Here is a 20152-nt window from a genome sequence, read left to right as displayed (position 1 = left end):
GATTACCGTTTGTATCTACAATTAAGAAGAAAGAACCACCACTCAACGTTGTTACTTCAATTGGAAGGCGGACTCCTGCTTTGGATCTGGACAAAGAATCCCAACCGTTAGCAGTTAGCATAAGGAACCAGGACAACTTGGCGTAGCTAGTGTCCAAGGCGTATAGCAGACCAGTCGAGAAGTGAATTCTCCTCGCAGACGGCTTCTACTATTACGACATCAGGAGCAATCCAGAGACGAATACATTACTGTAAGTCACTTATTGGTATAATCCTGATTAATTAAGAAACAAGAAGAATAATAATTATTGAATTGAAAATCTTGATATTTATATAACAATTATTGTAAAAAAGGAAATCCAAGGACAACTTATTCATTAAAAGTTGTATCCCATTGGTGCATTCCATATAATTTCATTGATATTTATATACGATTTATATAACAATTATTGTAAAAAAGGAAATCCAAGGACAACTTATTCAATAAAAGTTGTATCCCATTGGTGCATTCCATATAATTTCATTGATATTTATATACTATTTTTATATAACAAATATTGTAAAAGGAAATCCAAGGATAACTTATTAAGCTAAGCCATATCCTATTGGTATATTCCATATATGTATATTGTAATTTCATTATTTTTATAAACTAGTTGTATGAAAAGATTTACGAAAAAATTAGAGGGAATAACATACCCAACTATTAGAAACAGAAACAGAGAAAGCTCCGACGAAAGTTTAGAAAATATTTATTCACACCTAATTAACTTTTTGATACCAATATGGCAGAATCATTAAGATCAACTGTTCAGTTATTGAAAACATTCGACGGAACTTCATCTAAATTAGATAGCTTTATTAACCAAATAGACACATTTTATGCTCGATATTATACGAATGATCAATCCCAACAAGAATATGTGCTGTTAGCAATCAAATCAAAAATAATTGGTGAAGCTGAAGATTTCATACTTACACGTCCCGATCTAATTTCTTGGGATCAAATTAAAATTGCTCTTCAACAAAAATTTAGTGACCCAATCACTAGATGTAATTTACAACAACAGCTCATCTTCTTGGTGAGAAACAAAAACGAACCATGCTTAGATTATATTCAAAGATTGAAATCCATTAATACTCAAATTAATACTAAGATTTGTACAGAAGTGCAAAACTTAGAAGCACGAAACATCTTAATCAAACAAAACGAATTAACAGCTACACAAAATTTACTTGCTAATATATCGAACGAATTAAGAACTTTATTGATCGTACAAAATCCGCAAAATTTAGATTCCGCGATTGATATTATTACTAATTACGAAATATTGTCAAGTCAAGACAGATTTAAGAATAATTTTACACAGAATTTTGAGTCAAAAAGTCAAAACATTAATTTAAAACGTAACTTGTTCCTTAAACAAAATATCACAACATATCCAAAAAATCAATTCCCTAGTCAACCAATACCCATTAGACCACAACCGGTTAAAACATATTTTCCCCCAGCCTATGCAACATTTGGCAAAAACTTCCAAAAAACTCAAACTCCTCACGTTAAAAGTCAATATCCAAAACCCATGTCAGGCGTTAGTATAACTCCACGACAACCCCAACAATCAAACGTTCAACATCAATATCGAAACAAACCACAACATTTCAATACAAATCAAAATCATTTCAAAAATCAATACCCTCCAGGTCAACAAAGATTTAAGATAGAAGAATTAACTCACGTCGAAAGAAACTTACCAGAGTCATCCTCAGAATCAAACGACTCTGAAATGAATGATCCACCTAATGATTATCCTTTCCCTTATGATGACCAAAATCCAGAATTTTTATACCCAAATGAAGAAGAACAAAATTACTACGTAAACTTTCCCCCCGAATTAGAAGATAACGAAAATTTTTGTTCACAAGCTTCGGAAAATCATGTCTCCAATTAAATACCTTTCAAGTCAACCAACTTCCTTATATCTATATCCCAAATTTAGACTTAAAATTATTAATTGACACAGGTTCTCATGCCTCTCTGCTTAGACCTTCTATAGCCGAACACTATTTCCCAGAAACAATCAAACCTCATATAACAACACTCCACACTTGTACAGGCAGTCAAAAAGCATTTTCAAAAGCCAGAATTCCTCTATTTCTTAGTTTAGGAATATCCCAATCAGTCAATTTCGTACTATATTCTTTCCATGATTACTTTGATGGAATATTAGGAATCAAAGACCTCAAAAGATTAAATCTAAATATTAATCTAGAAGAAAACCTATTATATAATGACTATCTCAGAATACCATTCTATTTTCGCGAAGACTTCAGTACATTCATTGTAGAAATTCCTCCTAATACAATAAAAAACACAAGATTGTTCACCGATCTTCCTGAAGAATCTTCTTGGTATATCCATGAATATAAAACTGACCAACTAACCATTCAACCCACTATCGTAACAATTAAAAATAACTCTTTCTGCGTGGATATTAAAAATCCAACTAATAAACATCAAACAATCAGGTACTCGATAACAGAACATCCACAAATGAGTCCATTTAACGAAGATAACTTCGACATTTATAACCTTGATATTGGAACTAATAATAATTATTATAAATCAAACGAAATTAGCGACAAATTAAATTTAAAGGAACTAATTAGACATTCTCATTTAAATCACGAAGAACAAAACAGTCTATTCAAATTATTACAAAAGTACCGTCACGTTTTACATAAAACTGGAGATAAACTGACATTCACGAATGAAGTGAAACACAAGATTAAAACCACTGATGAAATTCCAGTGCATGCCAAGACATACAGATATCCCTATGTCCATAAGAATGAAATAGAAAGACAAATCGCAGAAATGCTTGAAAATAAAATCATACAACCATCAAGCTCACCTTGGAGTTCTCCCGTATGGATAGTGCCCAAAAAACTAGACGCATCAGGACAAAGAAAATGGCGCTTAGTAATTGATTACAGAAAACTTAACGAAAAGACCATAGACGATCGATACCCCATCCCGAACATTTCCGACATTCTCGATAAGCTCGGACGAGCACAATATTTTACAACTTTAGATCTTGCTAGCGGTTTTCACCAAATCGAAATGGATCCAGAATCAATTCAAAAAACTGCTTTTAACGTAGAACATGGTCACTACGAATATTTACGAATGCCATTTGGTCTAAAAAACGCACCCGCTACTTTTCAGCGTACAATGGATAACGTATTACGTGGTCTACAAGGAAAAATATGTTTAGTATACATGGACGACATAATTATCTTCTCAACTTCCCTACAAGAACATTTGGAATCTTTAAGAAAAGTCTTCGATCGCTTAACCTCCTATAATCTAAAAATACAGTTAGACAAATCTGAATTTTTAAAGAAATCAGTAGAATTTCTTGGACATGTAATTACTCCTGAAGGAATTAAACCAAATCCTAAAAAGGTATCCGCAATAAAAAATTTTGAAATCCCGAAAACTCCTAAAGAAATAAAATCTTTCCTCGGATTAATAGGATACTATCGAAAATTTATTAAGAACTTTGCAAAAATCACAAAACCTCTCACACAATGTTTAAAGAAAAACTCCAAAGTTAATCACGATAGAGCTTTTATAGAAGCATTCGAAACATGTAAGAATATCCTTATGAATGATCCTATTCTTCAACACCCAGATTTTCAAAAACCCTTTATCTTAACAACAGATGCTTCAAACTTTGCTATCGGTGCTGTATTATCTCAAGGCACAATTGGAAACGATTTACCTATTGCATACGCTAGTCGAACCTTAAGCACTACGGAATGCAATTACTCCACTATAGAGAAAGAACTATTAGCCATAGTTTGGGCAACCAAATACTTCCGCCCTTATCTTTTCGGTAGAAAATTCTCAATAGTAACTGATCACAAACCTCTTCAATGGCTATTTTCTATTAAAGAACCTAACTCAAAATTAGTACGATGGAGATTGAAACTCCAAGAATTCGACTTTACCATACATTATAAAAAAGGAAAGCAAAATCTAAACGCTGACGCTCTTTCCCGTCCTCCTCTTAAACATTCAATTGAAATACATCCTGTAGAAATACCCAAACCTCCTTTAACTCATATCTCAGAAATAAGTGATAGACCAGATGTAAATACTGAAGATCAATACCTATGGCTTGATCGAGTAAAACACTTTTTCGAAACGCAAGAACAAATACCAGTCTTTGAGAAACCAAAAAAGATAAACAATAATAATAGTGAATATGAAATTTGGAACAAAAACTGGATGAATATAGAATACTCAGAGAAAATTCGAGAAATTAAAGGAAACCTCTTCGAACAATCAACAGATTACTCATTAGCGCACTGTGTTGCAGCTGACCTTCGAATGAATAAAGGAATAGCGTGCATATTTAAGCACAAATATAAAAATCAGAAGGAACTATTAGAGAAAAAGGCCAAAGAAGGAGAAATACTTATATGGCCAGATCAAAAAGAATCCCGTAACATATATTATCTAATCACAAAACGAAAATCGGAAGACAAACCAACATACAAACTTCTATGGAAAACATTAGTCCTTATGAGCGAACATATAAAAGAAAATCACATTCAAAAATTAGCCATCCCAAGATTAGGATGTGGCCTTGATCATCTGGATTGGAAAAAAGTAAAATCCATGATAGAATACATATTTAAAAATATAAGCATTGACATACTTGTATGTAATTTGGAAGAACCAATGATATCGATAAAAGATAAGCCTAAGATCAAAATCATTTCAGACATACAAATTAGACCACCCTACAGTAATTCAAATATTCAAGAGAAATCGCAAAACTCCAATGAATCAAATATCCCTGAAAACGCTCAAGATAATATTTCAGAATCCGATACGATACACACCTCTTTGGAAAATCCTATACTTGGTGCTCCGTATGTGAATAAAAGCATCAACACTTTCAAAAATCAAATCGTTTTTAAATGGACAAATAAGATTAAACCATACGTGGTAAAACAAAACTTGTTTAACGAAAAGAAAAGAATATTTATATTTGTAAATGAAAATCCCACTACGGAAGAAATTCAAAATTTAATTATCAGTTATCTACCTCCAGATACATATTGTCTACACTTCCCATTTAAAGAATTGGAACCACTCATTCTTCGAGTATTCGCAGAAACTTTTAAAAACAATGCTTACAAATTAACTATATCAAACACTCTATTAGAAGATGTAACCAACCCTGATAAACAGAAGGAAATTATCGAAAAATACCACAAGACAAAGACATCTCACAGAGGTATTACAGAAAATATAAAAAATATAAAGCAAACATATTATTGGCCAAGCTTAGAACGAGATGTAATAGACTATATAAAAACATGTGAAACATGCCAGAAGAGTAAATACGAAAGACATCCGTACAAAGTAATTTACAAACCTACACCTATCGGTTCTAAACCCTTTGAACATATATACATGGATATATATACCATATCATCTCAAAAATTCCTAACGATTATAGATAACTTTTCCAAATTTGCCTCTGCTTTTCCTCTAAACGACAACTCAATAGAGATATGTCAAAATCTAATCAAATTCTTTTCTCAACATGGCACTCCAAATATTATTACCACCGACAATGGCACTTCTTTCAAAAATAACCTCCTACAAGAATTATGTAAACTCTACCAGATAGAAATTCACTTTACTACTCCCTATAACCCGAATTCAAACTCACCAATTGAACGATTTCATTCCACATTAAAAGAAAGCTTAGTTGCATTAAAGGACGAGCATCGTTCTAAAACAATCCAAGAATTAGTAGACATTGCCCTCTTAAACTATAACAATAGTATACATTCATCGCATGACTACACACCGTTTCAAATAATTAAAGGAAATTTGAATTACCAATTAAATTTCAATAGAAGTCTAAATCAAATGCAGACAGATTACATATTTGATCTATCAAATATTTTCAAAGAACTGAACGAACATATACACTCTAAATTAAATGCAAGAAAAGCAGCCACTTTAGCAAAATTAAATAAAAATCGAGAAAACGACCCCGAAATACCAGAAGGCACAGAACAATTAATTCAAACTCCCCATAGGCTACCCACGAAAAATCTCAATCCAAAATTTATCAAAACTAAGTTTACTAATCAACGACATCCAAAAGACGTTAAAAGAGTTAATTAACCAATCATTTCCAGATGAAATCCCTATGGACAATCCTCCTCTTTATAACATATACGTATGGACAATACAAAATAGAAACTCTAACAAACCCAATATTACCAATTGTTCAAGGAACCAGCTTTATAGTAACTGGAAATCACCATGCATATTACCATGTTAATTTAACAAAAATAAAAACCTGTGTAAGACAAATTAAAACAACATTACTTAACATTAACCATACTATAACAAATATAACAACACCATTTAAGGAACTTCTGTTAACTAGAACTAAAAATCTTTTAAATCAAGTCCTTGTCCAAGAACAATTCTTAAGACATTATACTATAACAAAAAGACATAAACGAGGACTTATCAATGTAATCGGAACTATTGATAAATATTTATTCGGAACACTAGATGCTAGCGATGGTGAAAGATATGATAATTATATTAAAATATTACAAACGAATCAAGAAATACTTCAACACGACACCATGGCAACGCAAACGATTCTCAAAAACATTTCTAAATCTTTCGATAAAACCATAACAAAAATTAAGACAAATCAAGATAATATATTAACTATGATGGGTAATCTTTCTGTAACGATGTCAATGACAACGCTTACTACACACTTTATCCTAACAATGGACAATATAGAAAGTAATTTGCGTATCATATCAGATTTATGTAACAATATACAAACCGCAATCAACTTTGCTGAGACCGGTACCCTACATCACAGCATAATAAAAATCACAGACCTAAATAAAATTATCTTACAGATAAATCCCAAGGCGCGAATCCCATTCGATAACATAATCAAATATTATGAAACAGCACACGCTGACGTTCTAATAAAAAATAGTTTAATCATATTTCATGTTGCGATCCCGTTAATCTCGGACATACCATATACATTATACCACCTTTTTGCTATACCGATTCAAAATCATATTGTATCTATTAAAAATCCTTTCCTTTTATTAAATAAGAATGATTATTTTAATACCCCAGAAAATTGCATTAAAATCGAAGAAATAATATTATGCTCAAAATTTAACTTGAATAAAGATGAAAAATGTATAGTCCAAACTATTAATGCTGAATTCGATCATTGTCCCATGATACCCATATTATATAATCAAACTAGTGTAAGACAACTGCAAGATAACTCCATCATAATTATACCAGCACTTGAAGAAAGAATATCATTATTCTGCCCGAAACAAAATTCTATTGAAATAGTCAAAGAACCTTCAATTATTTTCCCAAAAACATGTAAGGTTAATGTTAAAAATGAACATTACGAATCTCAAAAAATCAATGTAATTAATCTACGGCTTAAATTGCCATCCATAAAAATTAATACTGGTTTATTCCAACAAAATAAACCTGTAAAATTAAAATCAATAAATTTAGAAACTTTGCATAATGATATAAAAGCTGTTGATTCCCTATCAATTCATCCTCTCCATTCTTTTAATATAGGAGAAGGAATTTCAATTTTAACTATAATTATTATATGTATTGTATTTGTAACTTTAGGAATATATATGTACTTTAAATATATTAAAAAGGACGATGTAAAAATGAGCATAAAACTAGACCCACTCGAGAATGCCACCCCATTCTCTCATACTTAAGGAGGGAGGAGTTATATGGTCATTTATGTCCACCTAAACAACTTACTAACCTTTAGACTTAAGAATAGCTAACACAGCATAATTTTACTATAAATGTAAAGGCAGAATGCCTAGATTTCAGTCTCGCCTATCCGTTTGTACTGTACGTGTTTAAGCATAATAAGTCTCGCTTATTGTAATCTTAATCATTGTATTGTATTGTAACAATTGTTGTAAACCTCTTCATTATTATTTTTGAAATAAAGTTTGTTTTTTTTAAAGACATTCTGAGTTTCAAACTTAATTGTTTTGTAGTAATTTTTATTTGTAATAATAGAACAAGAGATTGTTGTTGTTCACATTGTAATTTTTAGTAATATTACTGAGATATTATTTAATAATAATAAAAAAACATTAACAATTTACATATTTCTTTTTATTCGGAGCATTTTCTTAGGTGTCCTGCTCTGATGCTAAAAATTAATTGCCACGTTAATTACTACGGTTAATCCAATAGACAACCATTTCTTTATCTTGAAATAAAATATCTTAACTAAAGTATATTTTTGTCTCTACATATATAAAAACTTACAAGAAGAATGATAATATATTTACGATATGTGTAAAAATTAAAACAGAACGTCCTTATTTTCATATTTATTTAAATTTATATACAATAAAAACCAAGCTTGCTGCATGAATTTAAATTTAAAATTTAAATAATTAAATTAGAAATTTTTTGCTACGATTGTTATTCAGGGTTTCAATACTTAAGAATAGTCAAATCTGAGGATTAAAACGTTTACTATGATATGTGATCAAAAAATACTAAGGCATAATAATCGCGAAGTTTTTCACTATGAAATAATATTTAGGCATGTGCGTTTTTCGTGGGAGTATATGTTCTGTGTTAAAAATAGAATTCAACGTTGGAGACATTTTATATCGCGCTTACTAGTTATATTACTGGTATTATCCTGGTTGTTCGAAGGAACACGATGGTGTGTTATTGTCAGACGATGTTAGTTAGAAGATGTGGCGAGTGAGACGTCTAAAAGTAGCGATTAATTTATGTTAGAATAGATCTGAGATGGCAGTATCGTTTGTGCTCGCAGTAATTCTCCACTCACTTCAAATCAAAAGTTTTTTGTTTTTAAACATTAAACATTACATAATTGGAGCATAAAGCTGTTCTCTCTTGAATTGAATGAAAACAAGCCAGGTTGACCTTGGATTGACAGTAGTTTTGCAGCTACTCGAAGCATTCCTTGGTGAAGTTAAATGAAGATTTGACAAATGCACTCAAAGACCAATAGCAATAAACTATTACAAGTAGGAAACATCCATGCTTTGAATAACACCCTTAGGTCGTGGATTCCTGGCACATGCATCACGTCAAGTGTAGGGTTGGGTTCAATTGGTAACTGGAAAACGGTGTTATTCCAAATATCATCAAAATAAACTGGGTGACGAAGGTACAAACAAAACTCACAAATAATTTTACTACACATACATGTACATTCCTTTTGTCGTTTCTTTAGGAAGGATTATTTATGTTAGACTGCGAAGAAAGATGCGATGAGGGGGATGTCTAGACATAGGGATTCGTATATGTGAGCATCCATCCTGTATCAGAACAAATACCGATAACAACAATCTGAATTGGTCAGATTGGATTTTTATAGAATTATGGAATTCCCAATACTAAAAGAGAAAACACCCAAGTCAATCAAGGACCCAAGGATGGAGCTTGGGAACTTGAAGCTATAAAAACCCCTACACAGATACTCAACGGTCTTAAGGCAATGGCGTATACAGTCTACTCTTCCTACTCTGAAAAAAAGTAAACTCCCAATCCCCCATAAAGCGACTCTGTATAAAATGCTAGTCCGTCCAGTTTGCCTCAGGGGAGTGTAACTACAATGGTAAATGGTGGGGCAATGTTTCGCTTAGTCCAATCATTGGTGGCGCTGACAACGTGACAAACCTGTAAGCAAAATACTTTGCTTTGATTGGTCTGCCATTTCGTGCGATTACTTTATGACGTCACATTTATTGGAAGTATTTAAATGAAAATCAAATTTAATTTCTAAAATTAATGTATTAAAATAAAATCCTATACAAATATGCATAAATGTAAATAATTTTAATATATATAAACAAAAAGCAAAAATAAACAAACTATACAAGTGTAAATAAAAAAAGAGCTCCATTCCAGGCAAAATTAAAATATTCCTTATAAGGCCTCCTTTTTGTTTCATATTTGTTTAGTGCCATCAATTTTATGAGATCTAATAGAGTTCTATCTTCTTTTGATATATTGAAGGTAAACTTTAAATCCTTCACTGTTAATACTCAAAATTTTTGAGTTTTTTTAAAGATATCTCTCAAAATAACTGATATATTGTTTTTGTGACAAAATCTAGGTATCAAATAAAAGAGAAAATAAAAGAGAAAATAAAAGAAAGTATTACATAAGTATTACAAATACTTTAAAGATATTTTACAATTAAAAACAGTATTTATTAGTACTAATTATCCAGTTGCCTTAATTATTACCTTCTTGCAAGACTTCTTTGTACGGAGACATCATATTGATAGCATAAGAATAACTTGGAGATTGAATTAATATTCTCATTACCACCACTAACATTTTCATAAGTAGGTTGATTTTCTGTAAACAAACAATAGATAAACAGACATGAAGTAGATAGATAATTTTATATGTACCTGATAAAAACAATGTTGGATATGCATTTGCCCTAATACCTGTTCGTGAAGGAAGGGTAATTCTAAATTCTTCACTAAAATGTTTGTGACAAACACGATGACACTGGTATGTTTGCATTGTGGTTAATCCCAAAAGAGGTTGTTACCGATGAAATCATTTAAAAAATCCACAAAATGGTTTTTAATGGCCGTAAATTGAAATTGAATGAAATAGCAGACACTCTAAAGATATCAACTGAACATCATTCACAACAGTGAACAATGATATACATCATATCATTCACGAATATTTGGGTATGCGAAAGCTCTGTGCAAAGTGGGTACCGCGCAAGCTCACTTTTGACCAAAAACAACGACGATTCGGAGAAGTGTTTGAAGATGATCAAGCGTAATAAAACCGAGTTTTTGCATCGGTATGTGACAATGGATGAAACATAGATCCATCATTTCACTCCGAAGTCCAATCGACAGTCATCTAAGTGGATAGCACACGATGAACCCTCGAAAGCGTGGGAAAACGCAACAGTTGGCTGGCAAGGTTATGGCGTCTGTATTTTGGAATGCGCATGGAATAATTTTCATTGACTACCTTGAAAAAGGAAGGACCATAAACAGCGACTATTTCATAGAGTCATTGGACCGTTTGAAGGACGAAATCGCCGAAAAACGGCTACGTATGAAGAAAAAGAAAGTGCTTCTTCACCAAGACAATGCACAAGTCACTGAAAACAATGGCAAAAATCCATGAATTGGGCTTCGAATTGCTTCCTAATTCACGGTATTCTGCAGATACTATTTCCTGTTCTCAGATCTCAAAAGAATGCCCGCTGGGAAGAAATTATCGTCAAATGAAGAGGTGATTGCCGAAACTGAGGCCTATTTTGAAGCGAAGGACAAATCGTACTACAAAAATGGTATCGAAAAGTTGCTATAATCAATAAAAAAAAAATTTGCCAAAAAAATGTGTTTTACTATGGTAGGCGGGGGACTTTTTAATTGACCTGTTATATACAATATTGGAGTAGTATTGAGTCGTTTTGTGTTCGCCTTTCCACAAATATCCACTTATTTCCGTAAAATAAAATAATTTTCAAGTAATATGATTTTGTTTTGTTTTTGAACTCTACACATTACATTTCAGGCTTCACTTTTCAGTATTCGTCGAAAGGTAAACAAAAAAAAATCTTCAGTACGTTGAAAATGTCTGAATTTGTACCGGGAAAATCGCATTTGTGGGAAGTTTTACCTAATTACTTCAATCATCATGGAATGCTGTGTGGCCACCATGCTCCATCGATTTAAATATGTAATACAGGTTTTAAAAGTGATGATTTAAACCCCGAAGCCAAAGCGTGTTATGAACAGTCAAATAAATTTAAAGGCGAGTATTTGAAGAAATTATTCGATGAAATTACATTTCTTCTACTATTACTTAACTACTATTATTTAATTACTATACTTACTTACTATTACTTATTATTTATTACTTTGATTAGACTACATTACATCCGATTTTTCACGTTTCAGTCGAATACTGCGAGAAAAACGGCCGGAATACAAGCGAAGACATAACAATGTTATTCTTCAGCAGGACAACGCTCGAAAACAGAATATGGGAAATACTACCTCACCAGCATTATTCACCCGATCTTGCTTCTTCTGATTTCTACTTGTTCCTACACATGAGTCGTGCCATATCTGAGTAACACTTCACTTTTTATGAAGGAAACTGTGTCGATTCCTGAATAGCTTTAAACGACATATCGTTCTTTCGAGATGCTTTGGATAAAATACGAGTAGAAATTAGTTTAGGCATCTAATGTATTTGTGGGTTTGATATATATTTATATCATAAATAAACTTTATGTTAGGCTTATTTACGACATCATTAAATACTGGAAACACATATAGTCAATACAAAGTTTTTGTACATACGTCATCAAGATGTTTAATGTATTGCCTACCGAAATATGTAAATTCGTTTAAGAATCAGATAATATTTTCCTTTCCATTATATTCTAGTTTAAAAAGAGGCATAATACTGTCTGAATAGTTCGAACACGTAAATGAATAAGCCTGTCAAAGTCGTCCGGTTGTCAAACGTATGCAAAATTCTTGAAAGCAATAGTGATAAGAGGTTAACCTATAACTCTAACCTATATAACTATTGTGGCCATATAATTAACTGTAGTTTTTAGATGTACTTTAATGTTAAAATTAATTATATTTGATATTTTTGTTCAATTATTTTATTTAGATTAGAATTTTGATGTATGCCAAAGCCAAACCGAACCGAAACTCAAAGTTGATGCGGCAACATTGCGACGTTTTAATGTCACAAATTTAAATGACGTATGTACAAAATAACTCTGAACATACTATAGTCCAGTCAAAGTTTATTTGTATATGCGTTATCAATATGTTTAATGTATTGCCTGTCGCAATTTGTAAATTCCTTTTAGAATCAGACAATATTTTCCTTCTCATTTTCTTCATTACTTATCGTTATACCCGTCTGTTCTTTTAGTGTAAATAAAGTCATTTTAATTTTGCCAGTTTTTTCCTTTATATTCGGGAAGTAAAATACGCGCAACAATTATCCCAATTAAAGCTTCAAGTTCAAAAAAATCATTCAAAACTAATATATATTATTTTTTAAACGATAATAACAGGAATTACTTTTCACACTACTAATCAATAATAAATTAAACCGAAAAATAATCTTCCAACGTACCCAAAGTCGTGTCACCATTGAGAACCCAGTCCGCGCTGGAACCCATCAACCCGTGCTGGAGCAAGACCGGCTGTTCTCCACGGTTTCCATTTTTATTCCCAGGTATCCTATGCACGTCTAATAAGTATCCATCCTCCGTCTCCACCACATGACTCTCCACTGGATACCCATGCCTACGTATGATCTGTGGCACGGTTAAGTAATCGTCCGGGTCGAATTGACAGTCGTCCGCATTCTTAATCAGCCCCTCTAAACCCCTGCACCTGTTCAAAGGTCCAGATACATTATCACACACGCCTGTTTCGATGTGGACGCGTTTCTTGTAGTAGACCGAATACGTTTCAGAATACTGACCGTTTACAATGTAAATGGCATTTAAAATATACAACACTGTAAAGAGACGCGGTGACATGTTCGAGCTGTTACAAAGCCGGTCGATTCTTTAATAGAAGCACTAGGCAAGCCTGCTTTGTTGGGAATATTAGCCCAATTCGGTATTGTAATGGGTATTAGTCAACTGGTCATAGGTTATTCGATATTACGTAGTAGCTTGTCTGTGTAGTTCCGACTAATGAATTTGTCTGGGGTTAAAGAACAAGGTTTTATTTAATTTATTGTGTAAGGTATTATTAAATATTAGATATATTTTTTAAATACATTCTACCAATAAAATGCAGAGAATTAAATAATGCACAAAATGTAAATGTTTATTAGAAGTGAACCACTTCCAAAATAATACACTTAATACACAATCAATTATTCAATTGTCAAAACATTTTCTGAATCATTTTTTTTATAAATTGGAACTTTTTTATATCTTTCGTCAACTAAAAAAGAGTCCCTCGAAGCGGTAATTTGAGTTTTGGAATGAGAATTAAGTCGGCCTATACCATATCAGGTGAATACGATGGCTGTTCCACTATTTTTTGGTCAGAAATTCGTTCACAATGCCTTGAAACTTTCACGTTGACGCAATGCAAAATCCAAAAATGTTCCTTCATAAATCTGAGATCTTTCGATGAATCTGTACTCTTATTTACAATATTCTTTATTTATTGTTTAATGTTCAAGTAAAAAAATCGATTACGTAATACCGCGATAATGAAAGCAAATCTATCACATTTCAACCGCATTTTAATGCACTATGACACCCACACTTGTTTTTGATAAAGTCGATTGAAGTAAATCTTCTGCAATATTTCGTCACTTATATATAATTATATATATATTTTATATATATAGGACCCGTTTTGTTAATTTTCATTGCGAGATATCTTTTGAAGTCCCGAGTAGGCTTATATAGCAAAGACGAGAAAATAATTACAAGGATTAATTGTTGTTAATTGTCAAATATTTATAGGTACTTGTTTTTAATAACCGCGGTTTATATTTCATACAAATGTAGGTATTTTTGATGGATATATTGATTCGATAATATGAAATCGAGTTAAAAATGATTGTGGTAAAGCATAATTTGTAAATGTATTTCTCATTTTTTATTATTTAGTTACATATATAGTTCACGAGTACTTTCTTTATTTTTATTATTAATAATGCCAAGGAGAACACCAATCGACAAAGATTAATGACGACTTGATTAAGGTCGTCGAAGTCAACCAAATGTACGACGAGCCATCTCACCTGCTACTCGCACTGATGACCAGCGAGAGACAGAAAATGATAATAGTCGTATTGGTATGTCACTATTTCGTTCAAAAGTGACTGGAAATTAAGTGGATAGGCTTAGAATGCAACGAGTCCGTGTACAACAAATACAACAACAGCGAGCACGACACAATGAAATTGAGAGATTCACTGATAGATGTGCCGTCTAGTGCTACTGCAATTTGGTATAGGTATGTCGATTTTTGGAAAAAAAATCGATATTTTTTTGACCGATATATCGATATATCGATATTTTATATATAAAAACGTATTTTGGCACTTAATTTTAATATGTTTAATATTGAAAACGATATATCGATATTTTTCTCGGTGGCCGATAGCTGCAATCTAATCTAGCAGATATAGCGCCAATATATCAGTTACAGTTGGGGAAATGACAATCGTTTGTCAGTATTTTAAGACATTAAACAAATTTGTACACAAACACACAGACATTTGTATCAGAAATTAGTGTAAAAGCGAGTTTTATTTGCTTATATTTACACAATTTTTTTAAACACAAAGACATGTAACATTCAAGGAAATAGATACTAATAATGCCATTTGGTAATTCGATATTTTAGATCTTTTAATGTTGGATCGTTCAATCGTTATTCAGTTGATTTTAGAGTTTTCTCTTTTTAATTATCTTTCATTTATTTTTATTTATTAAATCTCTACTTATTATTTTCTATTTATTTACACATTTATCTTTATGTACTTTGTTATCTCATATTTTATTATTTATACGTATCTTCGTGTCTTTTTCATAATTATTAAATTAGTGTAAATTAAAGATAATAGTTTTATGATTGCAACTGTTAACTATAAATTGCAACTATTTTATAAACAAAAACCTGACGCCAAAGTGGCCAAATGCTGATGTGTATTATAACCTATTGATAATTTAAAGCATACATAAAAGCAACCGAAAATGGTTTCTTCTGGCTCTTGGTGGCGGAGAATTTAGCGTGTGTCCTTTGGCTTTTTCCTTTGTAGCGCATTACACGTTTATCATATCCAGCTATGGCTGGATCTGAAGAAGTGAATACACAGTACCAAGAGTAGTGTTTATTCATTAATTTATTTCAGATTTTAGTTTTACCCTAGCGAGGTCTACTACTCTTAATGGCAGAATCTTGTGCTTTTGCTTCCTTTAATCTCATTTGACGTCCATTATTGTTAGTGTTTTAATTTTTACTAGATATATAACTAGGAAGACCCATCGGCCCTATCTCAGTCTCTGGTAAAATAATGTTTATACAAGTAACTGCTGTATTTTTTATTAAATGCACCTCGCTACACAATACTACACAAGATCAAATGGTTTGATTCTTTTGAGTCTGTGTCCTGCTCTGGTGGTATCCAAAAGTTGCAATATTGCATATTCTCATGAGAATGGAGTCTTTCCTCTGCCCCCTTGCAATTCTCTTGATTTTTGGACTGACTATGGTTATCTGAAGGTCTCGACGTAGGTAGTCAGTTCTGTAGTATTTGAGTGCGCCCACAAAACTTCTCACGACTTTCCTGAAAAATTTGTATTTTGTTTATGTTACTCTTTGCAGAACATCTCCATAATTGAATATGTATGTCCATATAGGTTTCAGTATTTGCTTATGTAATAGCAATTTATTATGTCTTGATAATTGTGATTTTCTTCCAATTAGCCAGTGCATTTTCCTATATTTCAATTCCAGTTCTTTTCTATTCTTCTTTATACGATCCTTCCAGTGAAGTTTTGCATCAAGATACATTCCGAGATATTTAGCGTTGTTGCTTACGGAATGATAGTATTATTTAATGTGCTTGTACCGTCTGATTGTGGGTGAACTGCATATGTACAGATTTACTTTCGTTAATTTTACTTTCCAAGCTTCCAATTGTACTTTCCAAAGTGTCCAATTATTTATATTGTCACTTGCCTGTTGTAATTTTCATCTGGCTTCTTCACTATTGTCTCCGACAGCTATAATAGCAATATCATCAGCAAATGTAGCCATCGTAATATTCTCCATTTGTGGTATATTACAAGTATAAAGTAGATAAAGCATTGGCTACAATACACTTCACTTGTGGTGCATCTAAGAATATGGCTGACCATACTTTTTTAGTTCAATAATTCGATATATATTCGATATATTCAAATATACATTAATTCGATTTTTCAATTACATCTGTTATTCAATGGACCTAGTCAATTATTGAATGCTTGTTAATAAACCCAAACAGGTGTGTTGGTATTACGTTTTTTTCATTCTATGATGGGTCTATCGGTATTAAATCGTAGCCTGGTGATTTCCTGAGGTTAATGTCAGTTTTAATAACGTTGGTTAGTTCTTTCGGCGTGACTAATTCAATAATGAAATTTTAGCTTCTATGTCCGACAAATTATGTTCAATTTTAGTTTCGTTTGGCTGGAAAGTTTTTTCTAGATATTCAGCAAATGCTTCTGCTTTTTGGTGATTGTCACGTTCCCAATTCCCACATAAGTCTCTTATAGGTAGACTGTGTAGACATGAGCGCTTTAGATATTTTGTGGCTTTCCAGAGTGAGTAATCAGTTTCTCTATCATCTGTTAAATTTCTCAGATAGTAATTTATGGTTTTGTTTTTAATTTCCAGTATTTTCCTTTTCAGTCTTTGGGTTATATTGTTTAAACTATTTTTATATTCACGTGCTCTGTTTTGTTAACATTTTTTCGTAATTTACGTTTTTCAGCTACCATTTCCTCCACTTCTTTTGGATAATTAATTCCTTTAGTTGTACACTTAATTTCTGGAGTATTATTCCAAACAGCTTGTTGAATATATACTACGAATTTTTCTGCTTCAAAATCTAATTGTTCAATTGTCTTGAGGGTACATTTAGTTGATTTCGTTTGTTCAATTCTTCAGAAAATTCTTCCATCAGGTCTATAAATTAATTTCAGGATCTTCCAAAGGATCTAAAATAGATGGTGTCACTATGTATTAAATTACATCCGGTACATGTCGAAGGATCACTGACAAGCTTCACTTTTCATTATGTATCATTTAGTTCAATTTAAAAAAGGCGGTTGAAAATAATCGAATGCTGTGCGAACCTTATGGCAACCATGCTGCATCGACTTCAACATGTGAATACCAGTTTCAAATTTTAAAAGTGGTGATTTTGACTTCAAAGACAAAGAGCGTTCTGAACAGCAAAATTTGAAGTTGACTATCGACCACAACCGATACGTTTGAGCTCAACACTGCTAGAAAAATAACCGGATTACGAACAAAGACAAAACAAGATTATTCTTCAGCATTACAACGACCATATGTTACAAAACTAATGAAACCATACTTGGAAACATTAAAATGAGAAAACATTCATTACTATCTGATTGTCAGTGTGGGTTTCGCTCTGGTCGGTCCACAGTAAATTATTTGATGGGCTTAAAGAATGATATAAGAAATGCTTACTCCGACAGAAAACACCTACTGGCACAACTACTGGATTTCAAAATGCATTTGATAGTGTCAATAGGTCTTTGATAATCAACAATCTACACTGCTTCGGACTCATGAGTAAAATCTGGACTTTGTAAAGAATTTTCTCAGCAAATCTTTCCGAGTCTGTTCGGGAGGTTTTCTCTCCTCCACCTACCCGCTCTCGACTGGAGTCCCTCAGGGCTCAGTTTTAAGTCCTACCTTATTCGTAGTAGCCATTAATTCAATAACTAAATTCCTCAGCTCAAGGCTCACCTACCGATTTATTGCTTAGTCAAGTCTCCAAACTTTGGGGAGAGGCTTCTTGAAGGAGCATTAAACCGTCTTTCTTCCTGGTCCTCCTCCACAGGATTCTTTATCTCTCCTTCAAAGTCCTCTGTGTTCCACTTCTGTCGAAGGCGTAACTGTACCCACGCCCATTCCTTCTCTCTTATCGTAACTCCAATCAAAACTGTTGATCACATAAGGTTCCTGGAATTCATTTTCGACAGCCATTTGTCCTGGAAGCATCACATCAACGACCTTAAAACTCGCTATTTCAAATGCTGTGTTGGCTATCTAACCGGCACACAGGTGCAGACCTGGAAACTATACTCAAAATATATTCCTCTATAATCCTTCCTAAAGCTAGACTATGGCTTCCTACTCTTCGTCGCTGCTGCTCCAACTTACCTCAAATCCCTAGAAACCATTCAAAATACTGCATTCAGAATATCGCTAGGTGCTTTTTGATCCTCCCCTTCAATTAACTTGTGCAATCTCCCCACAACTTTCTTATCGTAGGGATTTACTTTCACTAAAGTTCTCTGTGAGATCACTTGCTCTACCATCTTCCGTAAACCTGACCTCCACTTGGAGTCATATACCCGCCCAGAACCATCTTATCCCTAGCTACTCCACTCGTACCTCTCACATAATTGCAGATCTTCTGTTCAGGGCTGGAATTGGCTTGTTGCATTCCCTCCTTGTCCACTAGCCCAATTTTCCCACTTGGACCTTTACTACCCGCTTCAAAAATATATCATTATGTCAATTTCATAAAAGAGAACATTGTCCATACATTATTCAGTTCAAGCTCCCTGAACAGGGTTCAATATTGACCGCTGAACTATTCGCGATATTCAAAGCATTATCGTACACCTCAACACCAACCTTCAAAGAATGGCTAATCCTAACTAACTCCCGAAATGGTCTCGATTGTTTCCTGGAACAGAAGTTCAACTATCCCCTGGTCACCGAGTCACTGTCAATTATCCGTACCCTCTATCTGAATGGGATCAGGACAAGTTTACTGTGGATTTCTTCTTACATAGGTATACCGGGAAATGAGCGCGCGGATAGTGCGGCTAAATCGGCAGCCTGATCTCCCCTCCCCATCACGGATGTTTGTGTTCATACCGACCTTATAGCATTCGTATCTTGTTTTACGAGTAGCGAGGTACAACATCGTTGGGCCCAGGAGGCCAACCACAATAGGCTGTTTGAGGTTAAAGCTGATTTTTTCTCCTTCTTTTCCATTCGATTCTCTTCGATTCCTCGCGTTCCACATTGCCGTACCTTTGAATCGACTGAGATTGAGCCACTGTCGTTTCTTTACGGTCACTTGATGACTTCGAGCCCACCTACTGCTCACTGTGAGTTTTGTCCGTGCCCCTTTTTCAACTCACCCATATTAGAACTAAGTATGGGCTGCAAAATTTTAAAAAAGGCTAACAAGAAAAAAT

The 20152-nt window shown here is 33.1% G+C and overlaps 2 protein-coding genes across 3 annotated transcripts in view; one reads left to right on the top strand and one right to left on the bottom strand.

The window, feature by feature from the left end:
* The window catches only part of LOC143195794 (lipase 3), a 31325-nt gene that overhangs the window by 7548 nt on the left and 3625 nt on the right, over positions 1–20152 (bottom strand). The window contains exon 2 of one of the 2 annotated variants that reach the window (XM_076403249.1): positions 13291–13553. In XM_076403249.1, the coding sequence (XP_076259364.1) occupies positions 13291–13553 (263 nt within the window). Of the gene's footprint in view, positions 1–13290; positions 13818–20152 lie in introns of those variants that run through there. The other variant, XM_076403248.1, reaches the window with a different exon arrangement.
* On the top strand, positions 6234–8111 carry Iris (iris). The gene has a single exon (XM_076403245.1). The coding sequence runs from the start codon at positions 6234–6236 to the stop codon at positions 7845–7847; it is 1614 nt and encodes a 537-aa protein (XP_076259360.1). The 3' UTR covers positions 7848–8111.

The sequence above is a fragment of the Rhynchophorus ferrugineus genome, unplaced genomic scaffold (assembly GCF_030347505.1).
Source record: "Rhynchophorus ferrugineus isolate W39M unplaced genomic scaffold, kcgeb_rfMv2 rfM4, whole genome shotgun sequence".
Taxonomy (NCBI): Eukaryota; Metazoa; Arthropoda; class Insecta; order Coleoptera; family Curculionidae; genus Rhynchophorus; species Rhynchophorus ferrugineus.
This window is presented reverse-complemented; position numbering and strand designations above follow the sequence as displayed.